Source organism: Ptychodera flava, chromosome 13 (assembly GCF_041260155.1).
Source record: "Ptychodera flava strain L36383 chromosome 13, AS_Pfla_20210202, whole genome shotgun sequence".
Classification (NCBI taxonomy): Eukaryota; Metazoa; Hemichordata; class Enteropneusta; family Ptychoderidae; genus Ptychodera; species Ptychodera flava.
In genome coordinates, this window is record NC_091940.1 from 22,730,086 (window position 1) to 22,740,300 (window position 10,215).

General features: G+C 43.4%; 1 protein-coding gene across 2 annotated transcripts; it reads left to right on the top strand.

The window, feature by feature from the left end:
- Positions 1-1,066: 1,066 nt before the first annotated feature.
- LOC139147850 (transcriptional repressor scratch 2-like) lies at positions 1,067-8,293 on the top strand. 2 transcript variants are annotated; one of them, XM_070719063.1, is made up of 4 exons: positions 1,067-1,615; positions 2,086-2,538; positions 5,946-6,831; positions 7,398-8,293. In XM_070719063.1, exons 2-4 carry the CDS (start codon positions 2,439-2,441, stop codon positions 7,669-7,671), a joined length of 1,260 nt encoding a protein of 419 aa, XP_070575164.1. In that variant the 5' UTR covers positions 1,067-1,615; positions 2,086-2,438; the 3' UTR covers positions 7,672-8,293. The 2 variants fall into 2 exon arrangements, with proteins under 2 accessions (XP_070575164.1, XP_070575165.1); XM_070719064.1 differs by lacking the exon at positions 1,067-1,615 and having other exon boundaries at positions 1,916-2,538; positions 5,949-6,831.
- The last annotated feature ends 1,922 nt before the right edge of the window (positions 8,294-10,215 follow it).

Below are 10,215 nucleotides of genomic sequence, written 5' to 3' on the forward strand. Positions count from 1 at the left end.
GTTTGGTGTAACGTTCCTGCGAAATAAATAATGTAAGGGGGAAATGAGACTTTACACTGGTGTAAGTTTATTACTATTCTTCCTTCTGTCAACATACGGATAAATTTCATGTATAAAGTGAAAGGATTCGAGGAAATGTGTGCGGTTGATCAAAAGGCGAATTTATCTTGATTACAAGGGACGAAACTATGAGACGGGATCAAAGAACAAGCAAATAGTAAACACCCGGTGAGAGATACGTGGCAACCAACGCCATCCAATCCTTTTAATCAGTAATTGTCTTTCGCGACCTTTCAGCTATCCCAACACCTCTAGACTTGATGGAAGAGTGCAAGCAGCAGACTACCCAGCAGTCCACGAGCGCCTGTGAGTGCAAGTTCCGTCATCAGCCACGTTTTGCACATCTAAGATAGCTCCGTAGAAAGTGACAGTGACACAAACCAGAGACGAAACCGCCGCCAAGCAACAGAAAATTATTGCCTTGTGTTGCCATGGAAACTGGAAGATTATACGCCCATCCACGTGATGTCTGGACGCCACCGCGAGAGGATACATGCATCGCGTCCGGCACTCCGTTATTTTCTGTGGCCGGAAATTTTTCAAAACTGAATTTTATCTTCGGTCTGTGTTATTTGGCGGGGAATTCGGATATTCGTGTTCTACATCCAAGATCACCTGTTGCTCGTTATTAGCGGCAGTCGACCACCTGATGGGATCCGTTATTTCGGTCTGACGTATCTGAGCCGCCCACATTTTTTCCAGTGAATGTATTTTATGAATCAACACACTGTCTATGCCGCAATTAATCACGGATATCTGTAAGGCGAGCGCTGAGGTCAGGCGAAACTTGAGAACTGTAAAGATATTATGGCGGGGTCAGGGGTCAGAGAGGAAGTATGTTCAACACTGATAATGATACGGACACAATCGTTTTGGAAATCCTGTGTCGCAGTATACTGGTGGTGCTCGACTAGACTGCATAAGCTTCCGCTTTGAGTCAAAATAAAAAGGACAGACCCACCACTGTAACGGTTTTTGCTTCCCAAACCACAAATGCGTCGACGGGAAGTTGAAGGGCCGTTGCGCTAGAAGACGAACGTGCCCATGAGCTGTTCTCTCCACTCACAACAAAACTGACTGTGCGTGTTCCAGTCATCATCATGGGACATGACGCAGAGTTTTTTCAGCGTGTGTGTGTGTGTATGTATAGCTCTAGTGCTAGTGGGATCTTAAATTAGACTCGGGGCTTGGTGCGCGTGCTCGCGATCTACATGTCTTTTCCTTTTTCGGTATGGAATGCGAGAGCAACAGGTTATTTACCATGGGCCAAAGGATCATTTATTCGACCGATATTGATAGTGTCTGCATGGTATGCTATCGCATCCCCGTTGGATGCCTGTCAAAGTGCTCTCATCCTCCAATCACCATCACCGTCGTCATGGAGACGGCAATTCCCTCAGCAGAAGATGGGCGTTGCTAACGTCGCTGAGGCAGACAGCTCCGCTGTGTTTTAATGGTCATTTCCAAGACGTTCACGTACAATATCATCCGCTTTTTCTGAAAGACTGAACATTGAAGTTATCGTACAATGTTAGGAAATAAACTACGAAGAAAAGTATGTTGACTAATATATCATGTCTTCTCAGTGTAGCCCTTTAACATATTGTTCGCAAAGTTGAAGAAAAAATACTTTAAAAATGTAACTTGCTATGACGTCACGGCGGTTTTGGGAATCAGCGGCAAGGCAGTGTAGTTTGACACCCGGGGGACATGACGCAGCTGTGTCTAAAAATTTTACCGAGTTATTTTTGTTTTGTTTCCTTCGAAATAGTTAGCTAAAATTATGCCTCAAAATGTTGACAATTAAAAAATAGTTCCGATAGTTTTAATTGGCAGAGTTCCCATTTATGTTGCATTGACGCAGGGCTGTCCTATGGCAGGGGGAAGACGTGCCGTGGAAACACTCCCCGGGTTGGTGGAAAAAAATCAGTCCAGTTGACGGGATACGGACCATATGTGATAGACAAGGGGTGATTACTGCACAATCTTTTTATGCAAATTGGCTGTTTTCTTCTCCACACCCAGTGCACAGGACGAGAGCAGCACAAACAATGAAATGTTCCCGATGATGGTCTTACGACTCTGAAGGCTTTTTTTCGCTGCCTGACGATTCCCGGGCACACATTCGACGGCATACTCACAGATACCTTCATGCAACACGATCGACAAATTTGGAGGGAGGAGAATTTTTGAAATACCACAGTATATCTGTCTCAACGGGGCATCGGCGATCGTATGACACTTGTTGCTCGGAGTTCTTCAGCAAAAGTAGCGGCGAAGTTGAGCAGTGGCGAAACTCGCTCTCGCACGATCCTCTTACCGCGACTAGTTCATCGCACAGAAGATTCTCCTTGGGAACCAGCGACATATTGATCAGGATGCCGCGCTCTTTCTTGGTCAGAAGATACAAACAACAGCACGCTCGCGTGCTGATGGAAGAAGAGAGGCGGTACATGAAGGAAAACGAGGAAAACACGGGTGAGTCTGAGTGTGACGTGAGTGTTCAACCATGAGCAGTACACGATGAACAGTATCACATTGTAACAAGACCTCTGTCTGCATGGGAAGCCTGCGCGACAGTTATGGTTAAAAAGTATCGTAAACGCTAGCATGGCATCGAGATATGGGAGTATCGCTGTCCGTATGTTGACGAACATCCCAAAATGTCTTTTTTTTGTCTTTCGTCTCCACGTCCAGATAAGTTTTGTGGAAAACATCAAAACGCTCTGGGGCAAGTTTGGGGGATCAGTTTAGATAATGCGTGTCGAATGGATTCAGTTCCCCGGGTTTAAACTATAAGCAACGAAACTGAACTTTTCAAAACATATATAGATCGCCCATTTTAAATTCTCTTTCATTTGAACAAATCTATCTCGTGCCAGTTTTTTGTTGTTTTCAAACGGATATGACTACATTTTTTGGCAGAGAGAAAGTGAAGAACAAAAAAAGCGACCAAACCAGCAGGAAGTTCTGTGGTTCGAGCGACAGATTTTAGTAATCGTGGAAATTCCTGTTTTATTTTTCTCTGCCATTTAGGTGTTAAAAGTAAATACAATACGGCAACAACCTGTTTGCTGTTTCCGGCTCTACAATGATAAGGAAAGTACATTGTTCCAAAGCTGGGGTCCTTTTTCCTCTTAAGTCAGCGTGCAACTTGTTGGATTTTACTCGGGTTTCATTGCGTGTCCTTTTCCCTGTCTGCCGCTCGGCCGCCTCACAACGTCGGCCACTCACATTACTGGGATTATGGGATATTTTCTCAAGGCTCTGCACACTGCATTCCATCAGACCGCTATAAAGCAACCACTACTGACACTAAATCGTAAACATCTTGAGGAAGCATCTCAAACGTCCCACCCTAAAGATACAAACGAAAAAAATAAGCTCGCTCGCAGTGAACTGGCGATGCGCAATAACATCAGGGCTCGTCGGGGAAGATGTTTTCGTTTCCTGACATGCCCTCGGAATGTTGTCTGTGTGTAAAAGTTTGACGCCAAAATAAAACCTCGAAGTTTGGTTCTTGAGATAGCGCCGCTGCAAATGGACGCATTCCTTCTCTGAGATGGAGCCTGTTGCGTATTACGTGCCGCGTTATTTGCCCAGACAGGCAATGCGAGCTCTTAGATCTTCAAAAAGAAACGAACACAAACTTCCCTGTTTATGCAAAGTTTGATCCCAATCCTGGTAAAGCCCCATCCTTTCCCGTCCTTTTCCCGAGTTTATGACCACCGCTCTGCTCACGCCTCCCAAGAACTTCCAGATGTAAACTAACAAACAAAACAGTCGACGATTGTTATTTGCAAGCGGGTTCATTTGCTATCATTTCAACGTCGCTTTCGTCAGGAATAGCTCCTCTGTCACCCTAAACCACAAAAGGTCAAGATTCCTTGAAGAAGATTAGAAGGTCGGAGTGTCAGATTTCACGCAGAACCTATCCCTGCTAAATCCCGTAGCTCTTAAAGCTATGACTGACTCTCTTTCCACCTCACCAGTTCGACATTTCTCGTGCTTTTGTCAAACACTAACTCGTACGCACCTTACCCATTATTCTTCGGACAAACGTGCAGTTGTAATTTTGTCGAAGATGGGAGACATTTTCACCTCAGGATTTTTTGAATGCGTATACACATGCCAATTACACTTGTGAAAAACTAACTGGATAAACATGATTGAGTGTACGCTAGCTTTGCCTTCGAAAGGACAAGTCAATGTCTACTTCGATCATATTCCCCGTTAAGAGCCGTACTAATAAAAAGTTAGGGATTTGCCTCAAAGTCCACAGAGGAGGGCCCTCCATTGCTAGAGTATAGGTTGACCTTGGTTTGACCTAACCTGTAGCGACCATTTTGACTGTGTACACCTGCCGGTGATGTTTCGGTTTTAGGGGGGGGGGGTTATATTTATTCCGCGGACACGACCGGGGTTTATTGAAAACTATCTAGCCCGCGCAGATATCATATAAATTCATTCAGCGAAACATTAAAACAGTGTAATAAAAGTAAACCGTTTAGATTTATTTGCCTGAAGGTAAACTAAACAAACATTACACGATAAATGTGTCGAAAGTGAATTTCGCTTCCAGCATTCAAAACACACGATTCAGTTCACAGTCCGTAGGACGCCTAATAGCTGGTCAAGCCCAACCGGCAACGAGGACTGGCCATTCCCTCGATGACCCACAAGACCCCGAGCGCGTTGAAGTGAAACAAAGGCATTCGATATGGAATGACGTAGTCGGTGATAAGGAACCGAAGGATATATACCGATGATGGGCAGATCACTTTCGGCAACCCGAACGTTGCTTCTCTAGCCTCTGTACCCAGACCCATAGCGGAAATACGTTCTCGAGCATGCTGTAGAGATAACCGAATTTTTCACTCTGAACTATTTTTACAGTGCCATAACACAGACAGGGTACGGGGTATAGTGTCTCTTTCTCAAGCCCGTTCTTCGCATAACCTCTAGTTTGACAATAGGCAGCTGTTCTCCGTTCCGATCCGCCCGGTGCGACCACGTTAAAACTGACCGTGCGGACGCGATTAACTGATCGTCACCGGAGTATGGTGTGACCTCGATACTGTTACTGCGCACAAAAATTGAACTTCGCCAAGATCATGCAGATCTTCCATTTCAACTCTTCGGGTTCTGACAAAGAAATCATTCTTTCTCTGTGTTGGCGACCAAGGAAACCGCCCATTATTTCTTAATTGGAGCAATTGTCAATACTGTAGAGCTTTTGAATTAAAAAAAAAAACCGGAATAGTAACATGTCCTTCCTTGAAATAAATTCTACGACCTTGGCGTAACCCGCCCCTTTTATGTTGATGTTAAATCGCTGAGAGATTTTGACGACGACAATGGAAGCTTTCAAGCAAATTGCTCAACGTTTATTTTTCTTATCCTGTTTTCAAAGCGTTTATTGTTACAAACAGTCTACTATGATTTGCGCTCTTTTTAACGGATACGTGTTAAACACTAGAGGGGATCAGGAGCAGCACAGTCATGTATTAAAGTGAATGCGTCGAAATATAATATCGCGCCTCAGTCGTACCCACAATGCGTTTCGAGATATAATTTCTTTGTTTGTATGAACGACGCAAATTGCCAATTTAATAAATTTGCAAACTTTACACTATGTCACCGTCGTTTTAATGTCCGTCTATTTGTATATTTGTCAATGTGCAGCTTGTAGTTTGCTCTGTCGATGCAAATATAATCTGTCATAATTACCGAAAAATACTGCATCAAGCCAGAAACAACTTTGTAGGCGCACTCTGATGTAGGCCTAGACCTACCCTTCTTTTAATACAAGCAGATGAAATAGTAGACATAAGGATCGATCACAGCATGTCTAACGAAGCTACTTTTCTTCCTTTTCACAACAGTAGAATTCTACCCATGCCTGAAGTTGGATGTCAACACCACGCAGAGAAGGGAGAAGCCCGAACTACAGGTGACAGCCTCTGTTCCCATCACCGATGTGGCGTTCGAGCCTGCTAATAAAGCGCCCCCACGCCGCAAACGGAGTAGAGGGCGACCTCGCCTGCCGCGATTCTCCCGTTTCTCCCTGCCGCTGAGCGAAACTCTGCTGCCGGCGCCGAAACTTGTCAAGAGGCGAAGGAAACAGAAGAAAAGGCAGAAGCTAACATCGGACCAAAAACCCACCAGGATTGGAACGAGGAAGTCGACCTCAATTTACAGAAGATCGTCCCACACTGAGAATGAATCCGAAATGGCGTCCCCGACACCGGAGGAGGAAGTTGGGAAAGAGGAGGAGGAGATTCAACCTGTTGAACAAGAGATAAACAATAATGATAAGCCGCTGTGTGAAACCACTGATGATGTAGCGGAAGGAAATTCAATGGAAAACGAGGCGAGACAAGAAGACTTATCGGACAAGTCAGGTCATGAAACAGATACTGCTGATAACGAGGTCGAAGATGAGCCAACACAGGAGAAAACAGAGACATCCAAACCGGAGCCACCCAGGTCGGCTCCTGAATGCCGGGAAAAGAAGAGCGAGCCACCGCGAGAGCAAAACCGCAACACGTCCAGGACCAGCGGTTCATCCAAGGCCAAAGAGCACAAGTGTGGCCGGAGCCCGGCGCCTCACGCGCACAAGTGTCCGGAATGTGGTAAACAGTACAGCACATCGAGCAACCTGGCCAGACACCGGCAGACCCACCGGAGTGTCACCGACAAGAAGGCAAAACAGTGCCCCCACTGCGATAAAATCTACGTGTCCATGCCAGCACTGAGCATGCACATCAGGTAATTCATATTCGCTTATCACCGTGTTCGGGGTCTCTAAAAACGACTCAAAGTTCGTCACGGGTCCTCCACATCCTGCGTGTACTCACAATTTCCAGATATTGTTTTCCATCTTATCTCTTTTTTTGCGTGTCTGGACAGTGTTTTTGTTGTGTCTCGCCGCTTCAGCACGGTGATTTCCCGTGTGAAGTACGCTTACAATCACCTTGTGTTCTACAATTCAAGAGTATAAACACTTGTAGGCCCTAGTCTTTTTTTCTTAAAATCTGAAATGCCTACACCAAACAATTATAAACATGTCTATAAATATTCTGAAATATACACACCCAAAGAGTCAAACTGCATGCAAGCACAAACCGCAATTCCGCAATATTTCTGGTTGGACCTGTTCGGGAAGGTTTAGTTAGCGAAAACATCAGAATGATTTTTAAATCTTTCACTTAACTGGTCTAGAAGCGTAGTCACTTCACGAAACTATTCTGACATGTACAAGATCTAGATTTGGTACCGACGCGATAAATGTATATTTGGAAATGCTAACTGTATTTTTTCCTTTCTCTGATCAGGACCCATAAACTGGGATGCAAGTGCCACATCTGCGGCAAGTGTTTCAGTCGACCCTGGTTGCTACAGGGGCACATACGGACGCACACCGGCGAGAAGCCGTTCAACTGCCCGCTGTGCTACAAGTCGTTCGCCGACAAGTCCAACTTGAGGGCGCACGTGCAGACCCACAGCAACGTCAAGCCGTACGTGTGCAAGCGCTGCAACAAGGCGTTCGCTTTGAAGAGTTATCTGTACAAGCATGAGGAATCTTCGTGCAACAGGGACGCAGCTTGAACACGGACTGTTCCCGTTATTCGACTGCTGCCATGGGGATAAACTTTCCATTTTCTATCATGACCTTGTGACCTACAAATGTTTGCCTTACGCCATAATATTAGAGTTACGGTTAGGTCTTATCATCTTTTGTTGGGGACCAAATTTAAGCACGTGTATATTTTTTTCTATTCAATATACCGCTATTCAATGTGCAAAAAGTAAGTTATATATTACTTATTTAAATTAATCAAAATTTAATCATAATTTTTCGTACTGAAATGTGTTTTTATTATTTATTATTACTTTGTCACTGCCAAGTTGCGCAGAAATTCACAAACAGAATACTGCGCCTTTGTTTGTAACTGCCTCGTCGAGAAGGATGCTCAATTTCAGGCTCCAATCCATTTCTTGCACTCGAACAGTTTTAAAGATTTTTGAACTTGATGTTGGCATCGAAATCGTTTAATTTTGACTTAAAGTCATGGAGGCCCTGCTTGTACCTCCACACGTGAACTGCAACATACAGACCAAAGAAATATAAAATTTGCTGTTTCTCAGTTTCTATGTACTTATGTTTTACCGTTGTCACTGACAAGAATAGTATTTTTTTGTTTGAAAATAAAAGTCACGTGGACAGAAATATAGACGACGTTGTGCGATTCTTGTTGCCCTTCCTCTTGGTCACAAAGTACAGTGTAGGCAGAGGGGCCAAGAGCAGCAGGGACAGTTAAAAAACATAAAATTCGTGTAAAGTTATCTAAATGCTTACGCTTTTTTTCACAAAGCTTCTATACATTTTAATCTCAACCACCCCGTAAAGGAAAAATTGAGAACTGGTGTGTATATCGTTTATATTTTACTTAATGGTATAAATAGGACGTGGCTCAAAATTTAGTTTTCTTTATTTACAATAAAAATCAGGGTTCAGAATGAGTTATAAATTGGTGGTCTTGATAAAGCAAAGTAACTCAAAAGCATAGGTCACCCCGATAACTTTTGAGATTCAAAAAGCAAAGTACCTAAAATAATCTGTAAATACTTGAGATTCAAAATGGCCACCATTCGATGGTCAACAGCCCTCAAACCTTTGTTACCATACGAATATAAAAATAGAAAATGCACATACGAATGTAAAAAGTGACACTGCAAATACCGAGTGAACAAACGATACGAATGTCTCCATGACGGATTCTTATTGTTTTAAGGGACAACAGCTTTAAGGTTTGATAATATTTTCATCACGTTTTGTTCCTATAAACACGTGCATTCTAAGGCACGCTGAACTATATTGTACTGGCCTTGCAAACACGTCTCACAGTGTGCAATATGCAATATTATTGCCGACAAATGAATTCTAGACGTCCTGACTCAGACTTATACGTTGTCAACGAAAAAAATTGCAAATGCACACATAAGTGTTGACAAGCTGAACAGCATTTTTCCGAATTGATTCGATTCTTGACGTGGAGCAAGAACTGTTTTACAGGCATGCGCAGAACTAAAAATAAAACTGGAAATATGTCAAGTTACACTAATAGAGCGTCAGTTGAGCAATACCCTATCACTGTTTGCAACTTTTTGACAGTCCCTGCTGATGATCGAAGACGTTTGTGTGATCGAAAGGTGTACTTGTCGTGTCTTTTCGAAGTCAACAATGGCATCACAATACAGAAACATGAGTCAAGACTAGACGTGAATTCCAAACATTCTTGGCGAGAATCAAACAGGCTGCCAACTTTCTCGGATTGCACAAGAAAAATGGATGTCAAGCCATTTCGAATTTAATTATTTTGAATTATTGAACCTTAAAAATTTCCCAGCTCGACTCTTATTCCTGCAAACGAGGAAAATAAATGTGCTCTTTGATCCAGCCTTCCGTACAAAATTTCCACGTCGCCTGGTGTAACCTTGACACGGGGCGGTGACCCTCTGATACGCTTAGTAATGTCACTTTCACAGCCCGGTGTGACTGGAAACTTACAAGGGGCAAAGGTCACCATACAACGAGCTAGAGACCGTGAGAATAGACGAATTATACATGGGTGAGAGATTTCCATAAATTATGCCGCAGACCACCGCGCCCTATGTCACAGCTGCATGCACGGGGCAATAAATTCTCACCACTGACAAAGGGTTCGGTAGATTACTGCGCATTCTGGGTCAATTTAGGGCTTAGCTGTGTCGCATATCCCAACAACATGGCTTTAATCTACCGGCAAAATTCCAGCAATCATGTTAGAGTACTTAAAATTAAAATCGATCCATATTTATTTATTTGGATGGTGTGGTTCTGCTCATGAAAGCACATTATAATCATGACCACGTGCACTTTTGATAAACTTGATTTTTTTTTTTGTACGTGCGTACTTTCTGTACAAATTAAAACACACCAAAGCGTGCTATTATGTGTAACCATTTGCGCAGAAACACAAGTGCACACGAAAATATAACGCGGAATGAACAAAATGTTTGCACTTATCAAACGGCCGGGCAATTATTTGATGGGGAATCGTCATTGAGTTAATTTTACACATTTGATCGACAGCCTGAGCTCAGTTTCTT